The sequence below is a fragment of the Ambystoma mexicanum genome, chromosome 2p (assembly GCF_040938575.1).
Source record: "Ambystoma mexicanum isolate Mex_15411 chromosome 2p, UKY_AmexF1_1, whole genome shotgun sequence".
Lineage (NCBI taxonomy): Eukaryota > Metazoa > Chordata > Amphibia > Caudata > Ambystomatidae > Ambystoma > Ambystoma mexicanum.
This window is the reverse complement of record NC_090923.1, coordinates 1,170,523,747-1,170,544,460: the sequence shown is the minus strand read 5'-3', so window position 1 is coordinate 1,170,544,460 and position 20,714 is coordinate 1,170,523,747. Positions and strand designations below refer to the sequence as shown.

The window sequence follows — 20,714 nt, the reverse complement described above, 5'->3', positions numbered from 1 at the left end:
TGATCCACCTCCTCCACGGGGCGCAGGTTTTCTCTAAATTGGACCTCACAAAAGGCTCATCAAATTGAGATCGCACCCGAATCCAGGTACATCACAACGTTCGTCACACACTTGGGCCTATTCCAATATAAGAGGCTCAGCTTCGGGATATCCTCCGCAGCCGAAATGTTTCAAGAGGAAATACATTGAGTCATCAGGCACGTGCCAAATTGCCTGAACTATTCAGATGATGTCCTGGTATTTGGAAAGACTAAGGGAGAGCAGGAACATCTCTCCACAGAGTGTGCGAAGCGTTACAAGCGGCTGGATTAACCCTGAACAAGTCAAAATGCGAGTTTGGGAAAGGCTCATTACGGTTCTTCGGCCACATTTTCTCCAGCAAAGGAATGCGACCGGACCCGGATGAAGTGGCAGCACTCAACTCAGCCAGACCCCCAACAACCACGACAGAGCTCCGGTCTTTCCTAGGGCTGGCCAGCTACTCTTCCAGGTACCTAAAGGACTACGCAACAATCAGCAACCCTTTGCGCCTACTAACGCGTAAAGACCAACCTTACATGTGGTCCACAGACTGCCAGAGGGCATTTGAGGTGATACGTGACGCCATCACAAAAGCGGAGGACATGGCCTACTTCGACGCCAAACGACACACTGAAGTAATCGTGGACGCCAGCCCCGTCGGCCTGGGCGCCATACTAACGCAAGTTGATCCGCATGAACCCACGAACGTATACGTTGTGGCGTATGCCAGCAGGAGCCTAACCCCCACAGAAAAGCGTACTCCCAGGCCGAAAAGGAAAGCCTGGCGGTGGTATGGGCATGCGAGTACTTCCACCTGTTTTTATACGGCAAGGAGTTCACCATCATAACGGATCACCAGGCCTTACTCACAATTTACGGAGACCCCCGATCAAGAATGCCACCGAGGATAGGTCGATGGGGTCTGCGTCTGCAGGACTACAAATTCATCATTAAGCACCGCCCGGGTAAAGAAGACAACCCAGCTGACTATCTGTCTCGCCACCCAACCGGTTTTGCCAACCCTCAACCCTCCATCGCTGATGACTACCTCAACTATGTCGTCCACCACCTGCAACCCTTGCCCGTGGGGTGGGCGGACATAATCACACACTCGGAGCAGGACCCGGCACTACGAATCGTACGTCACTGCATGCAAGAAGACAGAAGAGCGCACATGCTTCAACAAGCGAGGCAGGAACCGGAGGAGGTTCAAGAAGACATCAAACACATAGACCTGGTCTGAGACGAACTCCCCATAGTCGACGATCATGTAATACAAAAAGGGTGCAAAGTACTCCTCCCGAAATCGCTATGCACCAGAACGATCCAAGTAGCACATGAAAGCCACCGAGGAGCGGCCGCCACCAAGCGACTACTAAGGCAAAAGGTGTGGTTCCCCAGGCTGGACGCGATGGTAGAAGAGATGATGGGCAAATGCACGACATGCGCGCAAGTAGCACCACCCCCACACCCAAACCCACTTCACATGTCACCACTACCGGGACATGTGTGGGAGGAACTTGCGCTGGACTTCTTTGGACCCCTGAGAGATGGCACGTACGTGTTGGTGTTAATAGACGAGCACTCCAGGTTGCCAGAGGCACAAATGATTGACAGCACTGCAGCCTCCAGCATCCAGTCATCCCAGCACTGGACCGCATGCTGTCTACATACAGAATACCCCGGGTCATAAAGTCTGACAATGGAGCACCATTCATGAGTAGGGACTTTGAGAACTTTTCGAAATACATGGGGTTCCAGCACCGAAGAATAACACCCCGATGGCCACAGGCAAATGGCATGGTCGAGAGGTTCATGGCCAACATCAAAAGAACATTACAAATAGCGGCCATACTCAACAAACCTTTCGAACAAGCACTCTATCAGTTCCTCAGGGAGTATCGACACACACCTCACAGCACGACGGGCATATGCCCAGCCGACCTGATGTTCCGAAGACCGATTCAGACGCGACTGCCGGAAGAGACACTCGGCAGAGGCAACGCCACTCGAACAGGAGGCCAGAGACAAAGATGACACAGCGAAGGCCAAAATGAAAGAGACCACGGACCACAAAAGGAAACCACAGGAGTCAAACATTGAACCCGGAGATCAAGTGTGGTTGCAGCAACCCAAACAAAGAAAGGAGGACGCCACGTTCGCACAAGAACCGTTGATTGTCACACAAAGAAAAGGGACGATGATCACGGCCCAGAGAACCGACCAATCCTCCGTCACGCAGAATGTATCGTACTTCAAGCCCAGGAGGAGCCACATGGAGAACGTGCAGGACAGAGCTGGGTACAGTGACGATGACCTAAGTCCAGACACCCCTTACCGAGGAGAGTGTGAGGCATCAGAAAGCGAGGACAATCTGAAGTCACATGGACTGATAGAGAGGACACTGTGTAACCGCGGTCGACCCCAGAGGAGCCGCATAAAACCCCACCGACTCATAGAAGAGATGGAGTGAAAAGTGGCAAGTGTCTTGCTTGTTAAAAAGGAGGGAGATGTCAGGTCGTCCCTCAGGGCATACAGCCCACCCACATCATTGTGTGGGTGGACCGCCGTTGCGGTCCTATTTCCCCAATGAGGGGAAGTGACGTTGGGCTAGGGTGGGGGCCGGGAGTGAGTTCGGCAGTTCCTGCCGTGTTAAAAAAAGAGCAGTTGAACCAACGCCTGGCTCCCGTGTGATATGTTCCTCCGTCGGTTTGAGGGCCCGTGCAAAACCTCACAGCCACTTGGAAGCCACAGCATCCCAGTGGTGAGGGACAGGCGCTGAGCGGCCCGCGGCAAAGCAGGAAAGCCATCCCCGAGCTGGTACACTGTACCAGAGCATAAACCCTGTGACGCGCGAGGAGGGAAAAACACACAGCTGATCCCGCCGGCGTCGCAGGAACCGAGGGAGGCAGATGCTGCTCTAGAAAGCCCAGTGTAGAAGCATCATTACGGCGGTAAGAAGAGGGGGAGGACACGGAACAGAGAGCACTCCCCCACGGCCTCGCTCTTAGCTTAACACAGTGTCAAGCCTACTGGAGGGGCAATAAAGAGCCAGACGGGCGGCCCGGACTGAGGGCTAGTCCCTGAGCACCAGTGCTGCTCGGTGAACACAGAGCTGGACTTGATCACATCCATAGTGGGAGAAGAGTAAAATGCGCATTTGTGTGCAGCAGGCATTTGGTTCCTTACTCAAACCAGCCACAGACCCCCTCACAAGAGAGGGGGGGTCAGCCGGACCAAAACCTAAGAGGCAGCCAAAGGAGGGGGGGCACAACAAGCTTTGACCACTGCGCCCTTCCTCTCACCTAGCGGCACAAGGACCCTAGCAGGCAGAGTCTACCGAGAAAGATGATCGGGGGGAGAAACAAAGTACAGCATAAGCAGGGGAGGAGGAGAAGGAGAAATTGGGCTACAGAAGGGTCAGGAATCTGCACTCCTGACCAGGCAAAAGAAGAAAGGCCGGCAGAGTCCAACCAGGAGAAACACGCAAGAGGTAAGTACCACGGCTGGAAGTGGGAGCCTCTGGCCCCCCAGGGAAGCAGCAAGCTTAGAGCCCGCATAGGGCGCCGCCAAAAGGGCGCAACCGCCCAGAAACACGTTCCTCAAGCGGAGGCCTCTACCCCAGACTCCGCAAGGAAACTAAGAGGAGAGACCTGAAGGGACCACACCGCAAGCACGGAGTGAGCAGAGGCCTATCCTAAGGTACACCAAGCGGCATATGGTGAGGGGGACCATTCAGGCAACAGTTCAGAGGCTTCAGTAGTACCGTCGAATAGACCCTGACATGGCAACACAGACTACACAAGAGGCTCCTCTCATACACTGGGAAGATCATGAAACCCCAATGAAGGCCGACATACGGCTTCTGCTAGATGACATGAGATCCTTGCGCAGCAGCATGACCTCAACAGTTAGTGCCCTCCAGGAAAGGGTCCTTAAAATAGAGGACAAAGTGGAAGCACTTGAAAATTAACAACAATCCACAGACCTCATAGAAATGGGGACGGAAAGCCACTTACAAGATCATGAATAGAAAAAAATTGACTTGGCTGCCAAAGCTGATGATTTGGAAAACAGGGAGAGAAGAGCTAACATTTGTATACAAGGCCTCAAAGAAACGCCCAACGAGACATCTGCGAATCTCGAGAGAATAGTCAAGGAGTTGGTAAACTCGCTCTTTGCAACGCCCCTGACTCCAGACCTAGCATTTGAGTGTCCACCGTGCTGGAGGCCCTCTGAATTGCCCAAGATCGGTATTGGCTAAATGTCTTGGTAGTAGTTATTCTTGGGAACAGTAGTTCACCCAAGCAAATGTATTTAAACATTATGAGAAGTCCAAGAAACTTCTCAGTGGCACTGCTCAAAATGTGCTGTGTGTCACAATGCAAAAAGATGCCTATGGAGTTTACCAGACTCCATTCAACAGTAAGAAACCAATAATCCTAAAAACCACGAGGGAGTGGGGGAAAAATTCCCACTCCCTCGGGAGTAAAAATTAAAAAGCCCTGAGTCCAGCAAAAGAGCAGTGGAGTGTCTCTAAAGTTAAAGGGAATTGGCACAGAAATGTAAATTCTCCCTAACTGGTGGCCGTTCAGCAGGCCTTTGCATCACATATAGCATCCTGGTGGGTCTAACACACGTTTCTGTCCCTGTCACAATTCCTAAGTACATTTGAATTGTATGTTTTGGCTTGTTTAGTATGTGGCACATCGTATTGAGGAAGAATTGGCTAGTATTTTAAGAGAGAGGCATACATTGTACAACTAAAGTAATTTTGTTGATGGCCATAAACCTTCGTAAAATTCAAGCCTCCATCTGAACTGCACAGCAAGATACCTAGCTATAATCCCGGGCTAATATGCTGGTTCTTACTCAAAATCACCACATGATATGATAATCGTGGTAATGCTACGAGGCATGAGGAAGCGCCTTGCATGTGAAATATGTGCTCCCGTTCCCACCACCTGGGGGTCCTGATTGAGGTTTATTCCTTATTGAACGTTTGTTCATAACCTTATGAGACAGTACTATGCTTATATGGAAGCGCATCCATACCTTACATTTCACTTCCCTTTCAGATCCATCTTTTGACTTCTTTTCTCTCCGATTGACCCTCCCATGTTCAACTCTGGTCCTTCCTCTCCTTCATCTCTACCTGTGGTGTTCCCCAGGGGTCTAGCCTCTCTCCCTGGCTGTACAACCAATACCTGCTAGTTCTTGCCCATCGCATTGCTGCGTTCTGCGCCAACTTCCAGTGCTATGCGGATGACATGCAGCTCATTTTCAGGCAACCCTCAGCCACCTCTTCTCCCTCATCTCCGACTGTCTGTCCGTCATCCAGGAGTGGTGTGCCGCCAACGATCTCTGCCTTAATTGCCAGTAAGACCTAGATTCTCCTCATCAGCACACCCACACCCTCCTTTCCTGTCACTCTCTAGCCAGCCTCTCCTGGCCCTCTCCCACCTGAGGCAAAAAACCTCAGGGTCATCTTTGACCCCACACTCTCTTATGTCCTCACATCTCCGACATCTCTAAGAAGTAACACTACCAGCTCCACATCCTCGGAGGTATTCTGCCTTTCCTCTCCTTCCCGCAGAAGCTCACTGTTTCCAGAGCTCTGATTCTCTCTATGCTTGACTATTGCAACAGCCTCTTTCTAAATCTGCCTGCTTCTACTCTTCGCCCTCTGCAACTTATCCTGAACCGGACTGCAAGACTTGTTCTTGGCCTCAAGCCCAGGGATTGCATCTCTCCAGGACTGAAATCTCTGCACTGGCTCCCAGTGGCTGCGGGGGTGAAGTTCAAAACCCTTCCTTCTCAAGCTCTTGGCTCATCCGCCTCCAACTCCCTCAGGGTCAGTCGCTTCTCCAAGCAAAGAGTTGGTGGTAGATCACTTTCTTCAGCTGGGGTCTCCCTCTGGAACAGTCTCCCGGCCCCCTGAAACTTGAATAGAACCATCTCCGGTTCCGGAAGCACCTCAAAACCTTTCTCTTTGCTTCTGCTTTTTCTCCTCCTCTCCCCTGCTGATTTCCTGGCTGATAATGAAACTTCATTGGTTTACCTGGCCACCCTCTGAGCTCGGGCCCAGGGCCCCTCCTCCGCCAGTCGGACACCTGCACTGCCCTCCTGGCAACTGTATTCTGTATCCTACAGTCCCACTACTAGCACTTAACACCTGATGCCTGCACTTACCTTACCCTTGCCACCTGCTGGCCGTACTTTACTATTTATTCTACTATCTCATGTACTGCACTCTCCCCTCCCCCTTTCCCCCTGCACTTCCCCCCTTCCACCTTCCCATGCACTTGCGCGATCTGAATGACACCTGGCCTAGTAGGATCGTTGTCTGTCTTCCCTCTGTTCCCCCCCTCCCTTGCCTCGTCGCGCCTTGAAGCACTTGGGTATAGGCGCGTTATAAATGCCATATCATATATCATTTCAGGTTTTTGGCAGCCAGCATGCTGCTTCAATCAAATGACTATGCTTCCCAGAATGCCTGGCTACTGCTTCATCTCCACCCTTGAAGGATAATGTTGGGTTGAGGATAAGGAGCACCTCTAGCCGGCAGGTGCTAGCAAACAGCACACCTGAGGCATGTCCTTGTTAGCCAGCTTTAAAAGCCTGTTTGCTTCAATCCAGAGCTGGTCATTGTTCCCGTTTAAGACCCGTCCCTTGTCAGTGGTTCTAATGCTTAGTGTCTAGTTTCTTATTTCTTGTTCCTGCATCTTGAATTTAGTGTGCCTATTAGCATTTTCTGCTTCCTATTGGGGCTTCCTCTGTTTTGCAGTCCGCACTTTCCAGGGCTTTCCTTTTCCTATGCAGCCCACTTTCTCTGTTCTTTATTCCTTTGACTTGGCCCTGTTCTGCAGTGTAACCTTGTTCCTTTAGACCCCGTTATTGAGAGATTTCCTATATTTCACCCTTTTCTGTTCCTTCTCTGGGTGGGGAGAGGGTGGGGGTTTTGCACTTGTAATTTCGTTTTCGCTGCTCCTTTACTTTCTCTTGGGAGTCTGTTTTTCCCTTGCACTTCTCTTTTTGTTACCTATTGATTGCTAGGTGTGGTCTGCTGCTTGGTCTAGCTCCTGTGTCAATTGTTTTCCTCATTCTGTAAGCGCTATTCCTACTTGCCCCTTGTCATAAGTCTTATGTATCCTATCCTTAAGATAATCTTTTGCTGTTATATCCTTTCTGGATCCCTGTTTAACAGGGTCCATGGGCTTCGCTGACATTCCAGATGTTTCTCGTATTTTTGTTACCTTATCAAATATCGAGGGTGTTGGCTCGCAGACACTGTCATTACTTGTCCTATATGTGAGCTTAGTGCTGACGGTAGCTGTAACAGAAATTGTGGTTGAGGAACTTGCAGACTTTTTTGTAGTCATCTAAGTGCTTACCCCCACATCCCTTTTTATATATTTGTATCACATTGTACTTCGTAGGATTAGCGTGCATGTTTCTTGGTTCCTGAGTGCATGTTGTTTGATGCGTATTACTCACTGTGTGATATTGTGCCAATTTCCATGGCCATGTCCACTGCCCTAAATCTCTCCATGACAGTTGGCTGATTAAAATGTGACCAAAAAGCACACTATAAATAAAATGTCTCTTTCACGTCTCACTTGCTTGAGCAAACGTACAAGCACGCTTCAATCACAAAAGCTAGATTCTCCATGTTATACTTCCTGAAGTTGAATTTGTAACCACACTATATGGACAGGGGACAGAAACGGACACAGTGCATTGCTGGTGGTTCCCACATTTGGATAAAAATATTGTATGTGCATTATGTTTGCATCAACCATATTTTATTGAATTTTAAGAAGTGTTTTGAAGTAAGCTACTAAAATTAAAGGGTTATATTAAATAGTGTTCAAATATTTTTTGTTTAATATTCTTTGTCAGTTGGTCCGTACTCTTGTCTCCAGCAAAAGTTCTTTTTTCTGACATGATTTTCCAGACCTAATGAGTTATCTCAATTCTTGGCTCAGCATCTTTTCTCAAGTGGTTTTAAAAGCATTGCTTTCATGTTCCAGCATTCAACACTTGTTTGTATTATTGTTTTCTCAAATGGATTGAGGAACTTTGCATCCATGATCCTGTATGCAATGTTTCCCCTTTCAGTCAGTCTCTTGAAAGGCTCTAGGGACTTTCCCTCCACTGGAGATTCTCCTCTTTGTTGACCTCCCGACTTTGGTGTGACTCAATCTCCTATCCAATTAATTCCTTGGTTCTCTCCTATCGTGGGTCTGCTCCTTGGTTTTCATCTGTCTCACCTTTTTGCTCTTGCACACACCAGGCATGGACCTCCCAGGCGTATCTGAATCTTTCTAGCTTCTGCCTTTACTTCCCCGCTTCTCTCATTTGGTACCTCTCAGCGTCAATATGGTAGTTTGGTTGCTGTACTGCTCTCTTCCTCTGTGCTGCCCACTGTCTTCATCCGGACTTTAACCTTTCCTCTTGCTCGATCTGTCTTCAGGTGTCCACACATATCCGACATTTTCTCCAGCATTGCAGTGTGTTGGAGTTCAATCCCTGGGTTACTTAGTTTTCTTGGCGTCAGCTAATCATAGAAATATTAGACATTAATAACATGCATTTTTCCATCTGTTCTCAAGTATCACTGCATCAGTTAATTTTGAATTTATTTCTGTTTGTAAATGATTTTTCCTAAAATGATTGATAGCATTTGACTGAATTGAATTTGGGGCACCTTATTTCATTTTTTTTTTGTATTTTATTTTTGCCGTTTTGGTTGCCTCCTATTTATTCAATCAATTGCTATACAGATTTTTCACTTTTACAGAAAGTGATTTTTGTGAGGAGCCATCTGCCTCCAGCGAAATTTGCTTGTTTCAACATTCCCATACATTTTCTGACACTTTATTTCCTGTGCACAAGCAGACACTATGGGCCTCATTACGACCCTGCCGGTCCGGAAACAACAGTGGCGGTAAAACCGCCGTCACCGTTGTTTCCGGACCGGCTGATTCAGAGTCCTGCAGGCGGGAGGTATCACTCCCGCCAGGTCCGACCTGGCTGGATTAACACCACCGGCCTGTAGGCAGACATGGAAACACCGGCTCTGTCATAGGCTGAACCTGTTTCCATGGTCCCCATCCCCATGGAGTCCTGTGGGACTCCATGGGAATGGGGATTTACAGAATTCCGCCTCCGGAATTACCGGGTCACCAGTGTTGTAATGCCCCGGTGATTCCGGCAATCACGGAGGCGGAATGGTATTACGGGTCCGGCGGTAGCCTGCCGGTTATTCCGGCACGGCTACCACCGGACTCGTAATAAAGCCCTATGACATTATTTCTTACGCTGAAAGACTTTGCCGCAATCAGTATTTTGTATACAGTCTATTTTTCTTAAATGCATACCTGAATAGGATTTGCATAGTATATTTACTGAATGTGATACATAAAACATATATAGAAATGTGTAAAAAATAAAATACATCAATTTCTGTGGGGTAAATATTCCTTGCAATACCATCTCCTAATAACAAGTGGTATAAGTTCTCTTTTTAACAAGTGGTATAAGGTCATATGTCTCTCCCATGTCTTAGTGCAGGTTTGTAACTGAGAAGATGATACAAAATACCATCCAAAGTCTGAAGTTATCACAATCTTTGTTTTAACTGGGGTGATTACTTTTGTACAGTAGAGTCACAATTGCTTTTGCATTTCCAAACAGAATCTTAGTTAAGGCCATCTATTGGTGTTGACATAAGCCACTGGCTGTAAACAATACATTTGTTATCACTGCACGCCGCTAATGGCACGGCAATAGGGCATTTTACTCAGTTGGACACTCTCCACCCCAAGTCGTCTTGCTCCATTCTTGGACATGCTTGGTTAAGGTATTAGCTATGGCATTGGTTTAAGTTGCCATTTCGTTATTATTAGATCTTGGACTTCAGTAAATATTCCCTGTTGTCTGGATATTTCTCAATGCTTCCCTGTCTAGTGTGAATGTTTTCTCTGCTTCCCCTGTAGAATGCTGTTGTGCCACAACTGCTGAATCAGCCATTGATTACCAGCTGAGTCTGCAGGCGCATCTGCTTCACCAAAGCTGCTCCCATGAGAACTCGCAAGGTAAGGAATAAACATTATGCAACATGGATTTCTGTGCCTTACTGGATCTTCCTTCCTTCTTTTTTTTTTATTTTTTTATTGTTTTAATCAAACTTAGATTTTTACAATATTTTCCTGTTTCATTATGTCTCTTAATTGTCTCTCGGACATCAGTTCAAGTCAGCTGTGGTTTGTTTACTGTGTTGGACTCTGACTCTGTGGAGGAGTCCTTGTCTTGTAATAGAACAGTCACGATGTATTCAAGCATTTTGGCTGTTATTATTTGCCAGCTGGTTTTCTCGCCACCAATGAGTCGACACCACCATGTCGGTTCTTCCATGAGTTGCTCCTTTATTGTTATATGCATGAAAAACTTCTGTCTCAAAGCACTCGTCGTGTGACAGGTCGTTAACAAGTGCCGAATTGTTTCATGTGGCGGTGGCTCTGTGTCGTGGCAAAAACGGCAGTTTGCGGTTGGGGAAAGTCCTCGTATGTGTAGGATTTCATTTGTGTGAAAAAGATTCAGACGTGCTCTTAAAATCAGGTTCCGAGCCCATTTATTTGGGAAGATCTTTATGTAGTTTTGTAGTTCGTTTAATTTTCTTGTATTACCAGGAAGGTGTGCGCCAAGCCTTTGAGCTGAGGCTTGTTCCGTTGTTTTAGCCCAATCTGCTTCCTTAAGTTTTTGTAATATTCTACATGGATTGTGGATCAGTTCGTCTTCATCTGATGCAATAGAGTCCAGAAGACAGATGTTCTCTTTTTGCCAAGTTGATAGCATTTTGGATTTGCCTGAATCTCACGCTTGATCAGGCTGTATACCCCGTTGCAATCGTTGATTCTGCATTTTCTGTAGAGCATAAGTGTGTTGCAGGACACTGTGCATTGCATAGACTGCAGGCTCAGCTCGTGTCTTATCGCGACCCCCGAAGTCGAGGTCGGTAACTTGAGCACGGATTTCCAAAATGTGGCTTCGAGCTTGAGCCAGATGTTTTGTGGAATGGTCGGCATGGCTTCTGCTCCATATGTTGTTGCAGGCACAACCTTCATTTTGTAAAAATTGATTGTAGGCTTTAATGAAAATTTCCCAAATTTGCGGTCTATTACCTTAGCTTGAGCTGCTAGCTTTTTGATCTTGTTAAACATGACAGTTTGCATAGATATTTCCGTCTTGGTGCTGTCAAGCTGCACTCCTAGGTACTTGAAGTCTTGGACAATTTCAATTTTAGTGTCTTCGAGAGACCACTTATAATTGCTGATTTTCTTCCTTGTGTTCTGTAGAATCATTGCCTTAGTTTTTCCTTTGTTAATTTCTAAAAAAAAATGTCCTTGCATATTCTTGTAGGCCGTTAAGCTGGCGTTGTAGGCCTACCGGGTCTGATCAAATAATGTGAGATCGTCTGCGTATAGGAGCCGTTCAATCGAAGAATTTCCCATTTTCGGCGGAAATGCCCGTGTGCTGCTTGTTTGGATCTGGAGATCGCCTATTTAGGCTAAGAATAAGGCTGACGCTAAAGGGCAGCCTTGTTTCACTCCACGGGAAGTTTGAATTTCGTCAGATAGCTCTCCCTTGCGACTCAGACGCACTCTCAACGAGGCGTTGTGATGCAAGGCTTGTATTGGGGCCAGTATGTTGTCCGGGCATTGCCATTCTCTTAGTTTTGTCCAAAAACGATGGCCTTTCCCTGGCCACCTGAGAGGAAGATCCAAGGGGAATAGATGCTCTACGATTCCTCATGGCACATACCTATTTAAAAGCACACACACTGCCAGCCTACAAATTATGATATGATAGGTTATTTATAACGTGCTTAATATAGCCATTCTGTACCGTTTACCACTGTTCCAAATCCATACCATTCACTTAAGATACTGTTCCACTTGTTAGGAGAGGAACCGAAAGTGTGATCTCATGCTGAATGTTTTTTTTAATTGTGAAGATGCCTATTTTTGATATATTTTTACTTGTATCCTCAGTCATCTTAATGAATGTGCCAGGGCTCTGTTATGTTATGTTAATCAAGCTTGTAAAGTGCGCAGTCACTCAAAGGTATCATGGCGCTGGGGTGAGAGGATCCTAATGAAGCCACGGAGACCTGGAAGAGGAGTTTTAATGGCCTTCCTGAACGCTAAGTAGCTATGAATTTTCTTTATAGTCATCAGGAGGCCATTCCACAATACTGCGGCAGCCACAGAGAAGGCACTTCCTCCAACCCTGGTCATTTTATAACCGGGCACCATTAGGAGGTCAGCCGAGTTAGAACGGAGGGACGGAAGAGGTACATATGGCGAGAATTTCTCCTGAATATATTCAGCTCCTTGGCCATGTAATGCCCGGTGCACAATGCATAGTGACTTAAACATGATGCGTTGGTTTACCGGAAGCCAATGCAGGGCTCGAAGTACTGGAGATATATGGGCTCCATAAGGGGAGCCGGTGGCAACCCGGGCGGGCATGTTTTGAAGCCGTTGAAGCTGACAGATGACTCCCTTGGGTTGACCTAAGTAGATGGAGTTGCAATAATCCAGCCCTGAGATCACCAATGCCACCACTACCAGAGGACGCAGAGGGGCAGGTATCCTAGGGAGTACCTTTCTAAGTATCTTGAGTTGAAAATGACCCGCTTGACGTACGGCTGTTACTTGCTTGTCCATAGATAATGAGGCAGATAGTATAACCCCAAGATTTTTCACCTTGTCTACCGGGGTGGGCAGGGGACCTAGGGAGAGAAGCCAGAATGAAGACACCCAAAGTGAGGAATCAGGAGGACAACCCACCACCATCACCTCAGTTTTGTCCACATTCAGTTTGAGGCAATTGTGGTCCATCCAATCTCCCACAGCCGCCAGACATCCCCGCAGGCAAGACGACATCTCAGCTTGATCAAGATCCAACCGGATCAGGATCTGAGTGTCGTCTGCATACGAGTAACATCTGATGCCATAAGAGCGGGTGAGACACACAAGGGCCCAGATGTATATATTGAACAGAATGGGAGACAAAGAGGAGCCTTGTGGGACACCACAGCTGAGGTGACAAGGCACAGAGCGAAAAGGGGGCATAGAGAGGGTCTGGGTACGATCTGCCAGAAAAGGGATGTACCAGGCAAGCACCTGCCCAGATATACCCAGCTGGGCGAGGCGAGACCGCAGGATGGAGTGGTCGACCGTGTCGAAAGCTGCTATTAGATCTAATAGTATCAGAGCTCCCACTCCACCTGCGTCCACCAGCCTGGTCATATCATCCTGGACGGCCACCAGCACACTCTCCGTGCCTCTGCCTGGGCGAAACCCTGATTGAGCAGGATCGAGCAAGCAGGAAGATTCCAGAAATGTAGAAAGTAGAGGTAACACCAGTGATTCTAGCAGATTAGCCAAGAAAGGTAGAAGAGAAATAAGGTGGAAATTGGACAAAGTACCAGGGTCAAGGGAGGGTTTTTTTCAGAAGCGAAATCACTCTAGCCACCTTTAATTCTTGAGGTACTAACCCTGTTTGGCAGGAATTATTAATCGCTGCTATGATAACAGTAAGAAGGTCCGGAGTCATTTGCTTCATCACAGCTAGCGGGATAGTATCTGAGGGGGAGCAAGATTTGATTTTAAGAATAGCCGTTAACACCAATTCCTCAGTGAACATAGGAAACACTGACCACCCTGTAGGCCTAACAGGATCCATAACCAGCGGGAGATGTCTATCTGAGAGCTGTGTTTTGAATAGTTCCACAGCTTACAGAAGTTAGTCGTCCATGTATTAAATGTCACTAATGAAGACCTGTGCCAAATCTTAAATTATACATGTAGATCTAATCAATTAATTCCTCCCACAGAATCGGCATCTTTTGGAATTCCTGTCAGACACTATATGGTCTAAAAGCGTTTAAACACTGGCTCCAAGGTAAACTCGATGGGGTTGGGGGGTGGGAGGTGTTTGGTGTGTGTGTTTCTGAGCGGATCGGCTTGGAATTACATGCTTTGCATAGTTTCAAAGTTCGAAAAGGGACGTCGACTGGACGTGTTTTTATTACTATCCCTAGTTTGACATGTACGGTACCCATGGTTCTTCATGGGTTGAAGTCCCTCAGATTGTTTTTTTCCGCCATCATGGCCGGTCACTCTTACAAGCAGTCTGTAGCTTTCGCGACTTTGATAGTTTTAATTAAGTTAATTATTAACTTTCTTGCGTCTTTTGACAGAAGCGTCCTCGACGCACGTTTCGACAAACGATATTCAATACCATCGACTGAAGACTTCATTTCTTTCCATGTCGCGACTGGCTTTGACCAGGCTTGCGCCTTGCAGTAGGGAGAGTGGGGGGAAATTAACATCATTAATTTCTCTTAGAGGATGCATATTCTCACTTCCACTTTCTACTACATTAGTCTGGCTGCCTTTACTTTTACATATAATTATGGAAAGATCTGTCTGTCGTTCAATAGAAACCTTCTGTGGAAAGACACACGTTGAGTGTGTAACCATCCAGAGGTGTTGTGCGTCATGTACGCTTTTGCGGCCCAAGATGCTCAAAGAAAGACCTACTAAACGGTGGGTGGACTACGCCATGCAGGCCGCGTCTGGAACCCCCACTGGCGCCTTTGCATCAGATGAGAAAAACAAAGGCAGCTATAGCTCAGTTTCGGATAAATTATTGAAGGAGAGTAAGCCAACTCCTGTGTGTCCGTCCCCAGCCCTGGGAAGCGGGCCCAGCACACTGCTATGTGGACAAAACCTGGTGACAGACACACAGATAAGCACACTCTTCATGAAGGGCACAAGCATCGTAAATGCACATACCACTAGCCATTCTTCGACTGATCCGTTGAATAAAGGCCACATGGCAACAGAAGGCACTCCATGAGTCATAAGCCTGCTGTCGTTCCGCTCTCGTGTCCAGCATATGCTAGTAAAATAAAGGTGCCAAAATGCTGTGCAAAAACCTTCAACTGAACGTTTTGCGTCCTTTGAAACAACCATAGAATACACAGAAACCTGCAAGTAACACAGGAAAACACACAGGAACTTCTCAGGAACCCTCCAGAGACCCCTTAGCTTCTATACCTGTTACAAGCGCTTCAATATCACCCTCTACACACAAACCACCAGAGTATACTAAAGCCTCCTCTCTTTTTTCCCAGTCTCTACAGAAAAAGAAGCAGAGTGTTGATCCAGAAGCTATTATTTTTCCACTTGCAGAAAGTCCCAGAACAGGTTCATGGTCCAGGCAGCGTTTTGAGGAGACAACGGACAAAGATTCCACCTTTGTAACAGTTCTTGAACGCTACCCCCTAAGACAGAAGGCTCTACTAGTAGGAGAAACACCTGCAAAGTTTCCTAGGTTACACACATTGCCCACCCAAGGAGTCAATGATGTAACTGAGTAGCCACATCATGACGTATTCCAAGATCACCCAGATGATCATGATGACCAAGATCAGGGTGATAATGGCCAGGGAACATGGTATGGTGAATCTACCTACTATGGCCCAGTCGTTACTATTGTACAGTCAAATGAAATCACTACTGAACCGGGATCCACGTCTCCAATTGCCAATCAGCTTTTATTCAGTGATCTGCTTAAAAAAGCAGCTAATCATTTTAAAATACAAACCCAAGATTCTGTGGCGGACACAGACTTAGTGGATGCTATTTTAAACGAGACAAAAGCGGTCAGTCGGTCTATATCATTGCTTCAGTCCGTTAAAATAAAATTCAACCGCCACTAACTACACCATCCCTTACAAGTGTGGTTAATCTTAGGATGGAAAAAGATTTCAACTCGCTTCAACAGACCCTCTTTATATTAGGGCAATGTCAACCCGGACTCTCTGGTAGGTACTACCACCAGAAAACAGGCAGGCGTCCCGTTGTCTAATGCTGAAGCACCACCTGATAAAGAGGGTCAGAGGATTCAGCTCTTCGCATGAGAAACTACATCTGCAGCTTTCTCTACTTGCAAAGCGAACAATACTACGCTGCTCGCCAGTTATAGCAGTACACAATGGGACTCGGTGCAAAATCATTTAGATTCATTCCCTGAACCAATTAAGTTACAATTACTTAATATTGTTCAAGAGGGGAAACGGGTAGCCCAGAATATCCTTAAAAACGCCTTAGGTTCCTCCTGGATCTGCAGTCAGAATGATGGCATTCCTGGCTTCGCAATTCGGTTTTCAAGCTTGACAAAGGACACCCTCATCAACATGCCTATAGAAGACTCTGCTGTTTTGGCAAAGCAGTGGATGACGTGTTATAAGCAGCTAAAAATTAGGTCAGATTGCAAATAAATCCTACGTTCAACACTGGATGTTTAATACCAGGCGAAAGTCAGGGTTTGGGGGTCAACCTCCTCCCTGTGGTACGCTTATAGTCAAAGGTCCTCTTTTCAAACTGCACAACAAAGAGGTTTTAGGTGAGGCAAGGGTTGGGGCAGAAGTGCAGCCTCTAGAGGCTCCACTGCCCCCTGCAGCAAATGACATACCAGTACAAGTCCCCTCGCATGCTTCCCCAGGAGGGGGTCGCTTTACTCATTTCACCCACTCATGAGGGCACAACTTCAGACTAATGGGTGTTATCAGCAGTGGTCAAACAATATTTTATCAAATTCCTGGAAACACCTTGCCACCGAGATCATATAGAATGGCGCAAGAGCATCACTTGATTCTACAAGCAGAAATAATGACACTTCTACAGAAGGGAGCGATAGAGCTGCTAGGGATAAACAAGGGTATCTATTCTATATACTTCCTTGTCCCCAAAAAGGATGTAAGCATGCACCCTGTATTAGACGTGCGCTCTGCAAACACTTATGTCAAGGCCGTAAAAATTCTGGCTTACAACGCTGCAGGAGGTAATTTCACTTCTCAAGCAAGGGGATTAGATTTATTTGATTTGATTTATTGAGCATTTGTTAGGCGTCTATACAACAAGATGGGGTTTCCAGGCACCACAAGGCAAAGTGGTTAGGGGACAGGTGAGTAAATAATGACAAAAGAAAAACAGTAAATAAACATTTCTGGTCCTACTAGGGCTTGTGGCATTCGGACGTGCAGGAGATGGGAGAGGGAGAAGGGGGAGGGTTCATGGTATGGGCAAGTGCTGGTGAGTCAGGAGGGAAGTGCTGTGGTTAGCCAGGGGAGGAGGCAGCTGGCTAAGGGCTAGGGCGGAGGGACATCCAAGGGTGGAATGCACAGCTGCCAGGTAGGGGGGGCCACAGGGGCAGTGCTGGGGATAGGAGGTGCTGGTGTCGACTGGGCAGGGGCTTGGTACCTGTGATTCCTGAAGGTCTAGGCCACCAGTCTCAGCGGCAGGGGTGATTAGCAGGGAAGGGGAAGAGAAAAAGGGGTAGCAAAAAGCAGAGTTTTGAGAAGTTTCCAGAATTTAAGGAGGCCCAGTTCGAGTCTGAGAGGGAAGGGGGGCTGTTCCAAAGAGAGGCACCAGCCGAAGAGAGACCTGCCACCCACTCTCTGCTTGTAGAAGCGTTTGCCAAGCAGAGAGTTGGACTTAGAGGAGTGGAGGGCTCTGGCAGGGAGGTATTTAGAGAGAGAAAGTATGAGATAGCATGGTCCCAGGCCCCAGAAAGCCTTGTGGTTCATACAGATGGTCTTGAATTTGATCCTCGTGGCCACCGGGAGCCAGTGGAGAGATCTTGGTACTGGAAAGATATGGTCCCTGGGCTTGAGGCCATGGATAAGTCTTGCAGCACTATTCTAGATTTGCTGAAGGGGGCGTACAGTGGAAAGGGGGAGGTTGAGGAAGAGGCTGTTGCAGTAGTCCAGTCTATCGAAGAACAGAGCTCTGGAAACATTGAGCTTTTGAGGAAAGGAAGAATGTCTCTAAGGAGGTAAAGCTGGAAGTGGGCCTTCTTGGCAAGGTCCAAGATATGAGGGGTGAAGGAGAGAGAGGAGTTGAAGATGACCCAGAGGTTTTTGGCCTCACGGTATGATGAGGCTAGAGGGCCCAAGGAAGGTGGCCAGAGGGTGAGATGGAAACAGGGCTCTGGTATCCCAGTAAGAAGAATCTGTGTTACTGGCATTAAGACAGAGGCAATTATCTGCACACCATGCCTGTATAGCGGAATGACAATCTGGGAAGAGGACGTAATAGAGTGAAGTTTAAAGGAAGCTGTGTGTCATCAGCATAACACTGGAAATGAGAGAAGGAGATGAGGTGTGCAAGAGGGGCGAGATAGATATTGAATCATCATGGCGATAGGATAGAGCCCTGGGTGACACCAAAGGTAGAGTGTGAAGTGGTGGAGTAGAAAGGGCACAGCTGCAACTGGGAGGGGCAGTTAATGAGGAAAGACGTTGACCAATCCAGTGTCCTATCCGTGGTGCCGAGGGTATTGCGACACTGTTTTATGAGGATCCAATGGTTGACCATGTCCAAGGCAGAGGAAAGATCAAGGAGAATGAGAGCAGCAGGAGAGTTAGTCTAGATTTGCGAGCACGTCTTCATGGGTGTTCAGGAGAGCAGTGTTAGTGCCTCTGGATGCCCAGAATCCAGATTGATGGTTTTGGAGGCAACCAGGGAGTTCAGTATGAATGATTAGTTGGGGGAGGCCCAGCTTCTCCAAGAGTTGACCCAAGAAGGGCGTGGTGAAGATAGGGCGATAGTTAGCTGGGCAGTAAGGGTCAGCAGACGGCTTTTTTAGGAGAGGGTGCACAAGTGAGTGCTTAAGAGAATAGAGGGAAGGAGTCCGTGGCGAAGGAGTGGTTACAAAAATCGGCAAGAGATGTCCCTAATGGTTCTAGAAGAGCAGTGGAGCACCTGTTTGGATGGGACCTTAATAGAGCGGACAATTTAATCAACCTCATTGGGTGCTATGGGCAGGAGGGGAGCTAAGGGGTGAAGGGGGTGGAGGTGGGGGTGGTGGAGAGTGAAGACAGGATGTCCTTGGTTTTTGATGTGAAATGGGAGGCCAAAGCAGTGCAGAGAGCCTGGAAAGGAAGGCGAGAAGTGGAGACTGCAGTTGGATTGGGGACTCCCTGCAGATTTTTAAAAGTGCAACCGTGTTGTTAAAGGCTTCAGAGATTCGGGCTTGGATGCTTGCCCTTTTCTTGGAGTGGATAGAGAAATGATATCGCCTTTGGAGCAGGCGAAAGGCCATTTTGTCAGAGAGTGAGCCGGACGTCTGCCACTAACATTCAGCAACTCTGCACTTACATTTCAGGGATGCTAGATTGGAGTCATACCAGCCGTTGCGCTTGGAGGCAGGTTTCAGGCGGATCCTCATGACGGGGGCAAGGATGTCGAGGGTGTTAGAGATGGAGAGGTGCAGGCTATCAAGGACAGAGTCAGAGGGAGAGTCAGAAGCATGGGTTTGAGGGGGGATGAAAGTGGAGGCAAAAGCATCAACTGACACTTGCCTCATCGGTCGAATGATGACAAAGGAGCCTGGCAGTGCGTAGGGTCTCTCAGATAAAGGTCCAAGGGGCCCCAAACAGGAGGAGAAGAGTGGTCGGAGCAGCAGGAGGGGGGGGGGTTGACCAGTTGGAGAACGAGATGTCTCCATAGATTAAGGCTTCCAGGCTAAGTCTGGCTGAGTGGGTCGGACCGGAAGGAAGAATAGTGAGACAGTCACAGAGGTCACAGAACTGTGAGGTAGCTGTTTCAGGAGAGTGAGTCACTGAGGAGGCAGAGTTTAGAAGATGAGGTCAAGAGGCAGGTGGCGAGTTCGGCCCGTTCAGAGACGAAGAACGGAATAGGGCTGGAGGAGCCTGTAGATGGTAGCAAGGGTTAGAGCGAGAGAGAGTGGGAGAAACCCAGAGCCTACAGACGAGGCATTCAAAGGAGTAGGAGGATTGAGTAGGTATGATAGAAGCAGGGACCCACTCGGGGAAAATCAGGGCAACTCCAACTCTGGGCCCGGTGGGCCTGGGTTTGGCGAGGATTTTGTAGCCCTCAGGAAGGAGAGTGTCAAGAGCAGTGACAGAGCTGGCATTGAACCACTTCTCTATAAGGGCTAGGACGTTAAGATCCAAGTCTTCTAGAAGGTGAGATGTCAGAGAAGTGTTTGACAGCAGAACGAGCATTCAGGGTGGCTAAGTGGAATATACATTTTTCCGAGGAGGGGTACAGGAGAGTGGTACTCCCGTTGGTGGTGGAGGAGAGGTTAGAGGAGAGGAGGGGTAGCAGGAGAAGGGAGGAAGTTAATGACCGAGGGCAGGCACTGGTCAAGGAGGAGAAGAGTAGGTTGAGAACCTTGGGCCATGATAGTGGCATTGTGCTAGACATTAATGATGCACCTAGAGAATGCAAAGTATGCCAAGAGTACTTACCATCTAGTGCCACCATTAAAGGGTGAAGAGGAGAAAGGGGAGAGAGTGGAGACCAGGTGAGGAGTCCATAGGTCAGGGGAAGGGACAGAAAAGAGGATGTCTATAATAGTCTACCTGGAAGTAGCATTGACGTAGGTGTCAGCGATAGGTAGGCCTGCATTAGAGAACACTGGAGTTTTTTTAAGCTTTTTTCTTACAGACTTTGTGCGAGGGATAGGATAGGTGATATAGTAGCATTTAGAGTAGATGGGGGAGATAGAGTGCCATCTAACGAGGGGCAGACAGGTGGAGGGAGGGGGGGGCTGACCGGATGAACTCACCAGGCAGCCAAGCAGGC

The 20,714-nt window shown here is 47.8% G+C and overlaps 1 protein-coding gene across 6 annotated transcripts in view; it reads left to right on the top strand.

Moving 5' to 3' along the window:
• The window catches only part of WNK3 (WNK lysine deficient protein kinase 3), a 2,095,067-nt gene that overhangs the window by 1,864,257 nt on the left and 210,096 nt on the right, over positions 1 to 20,714 (top strand). For all 6 annotated transcript variants that reach the window (XM_069645314.1, XM_069645316.1, XM_069645315.1 and 3 more), the window contains exon 22: positions 10,023 to 10,121. In XM_069645314.1, the coding sequence (XP_069501415.1) occupies positions 10,023 to 10,121 (99 nt within the window). The remainder of the gene's footprint in view (positions 1 to 10,022; positions 10,122 to 20,714) is intronic.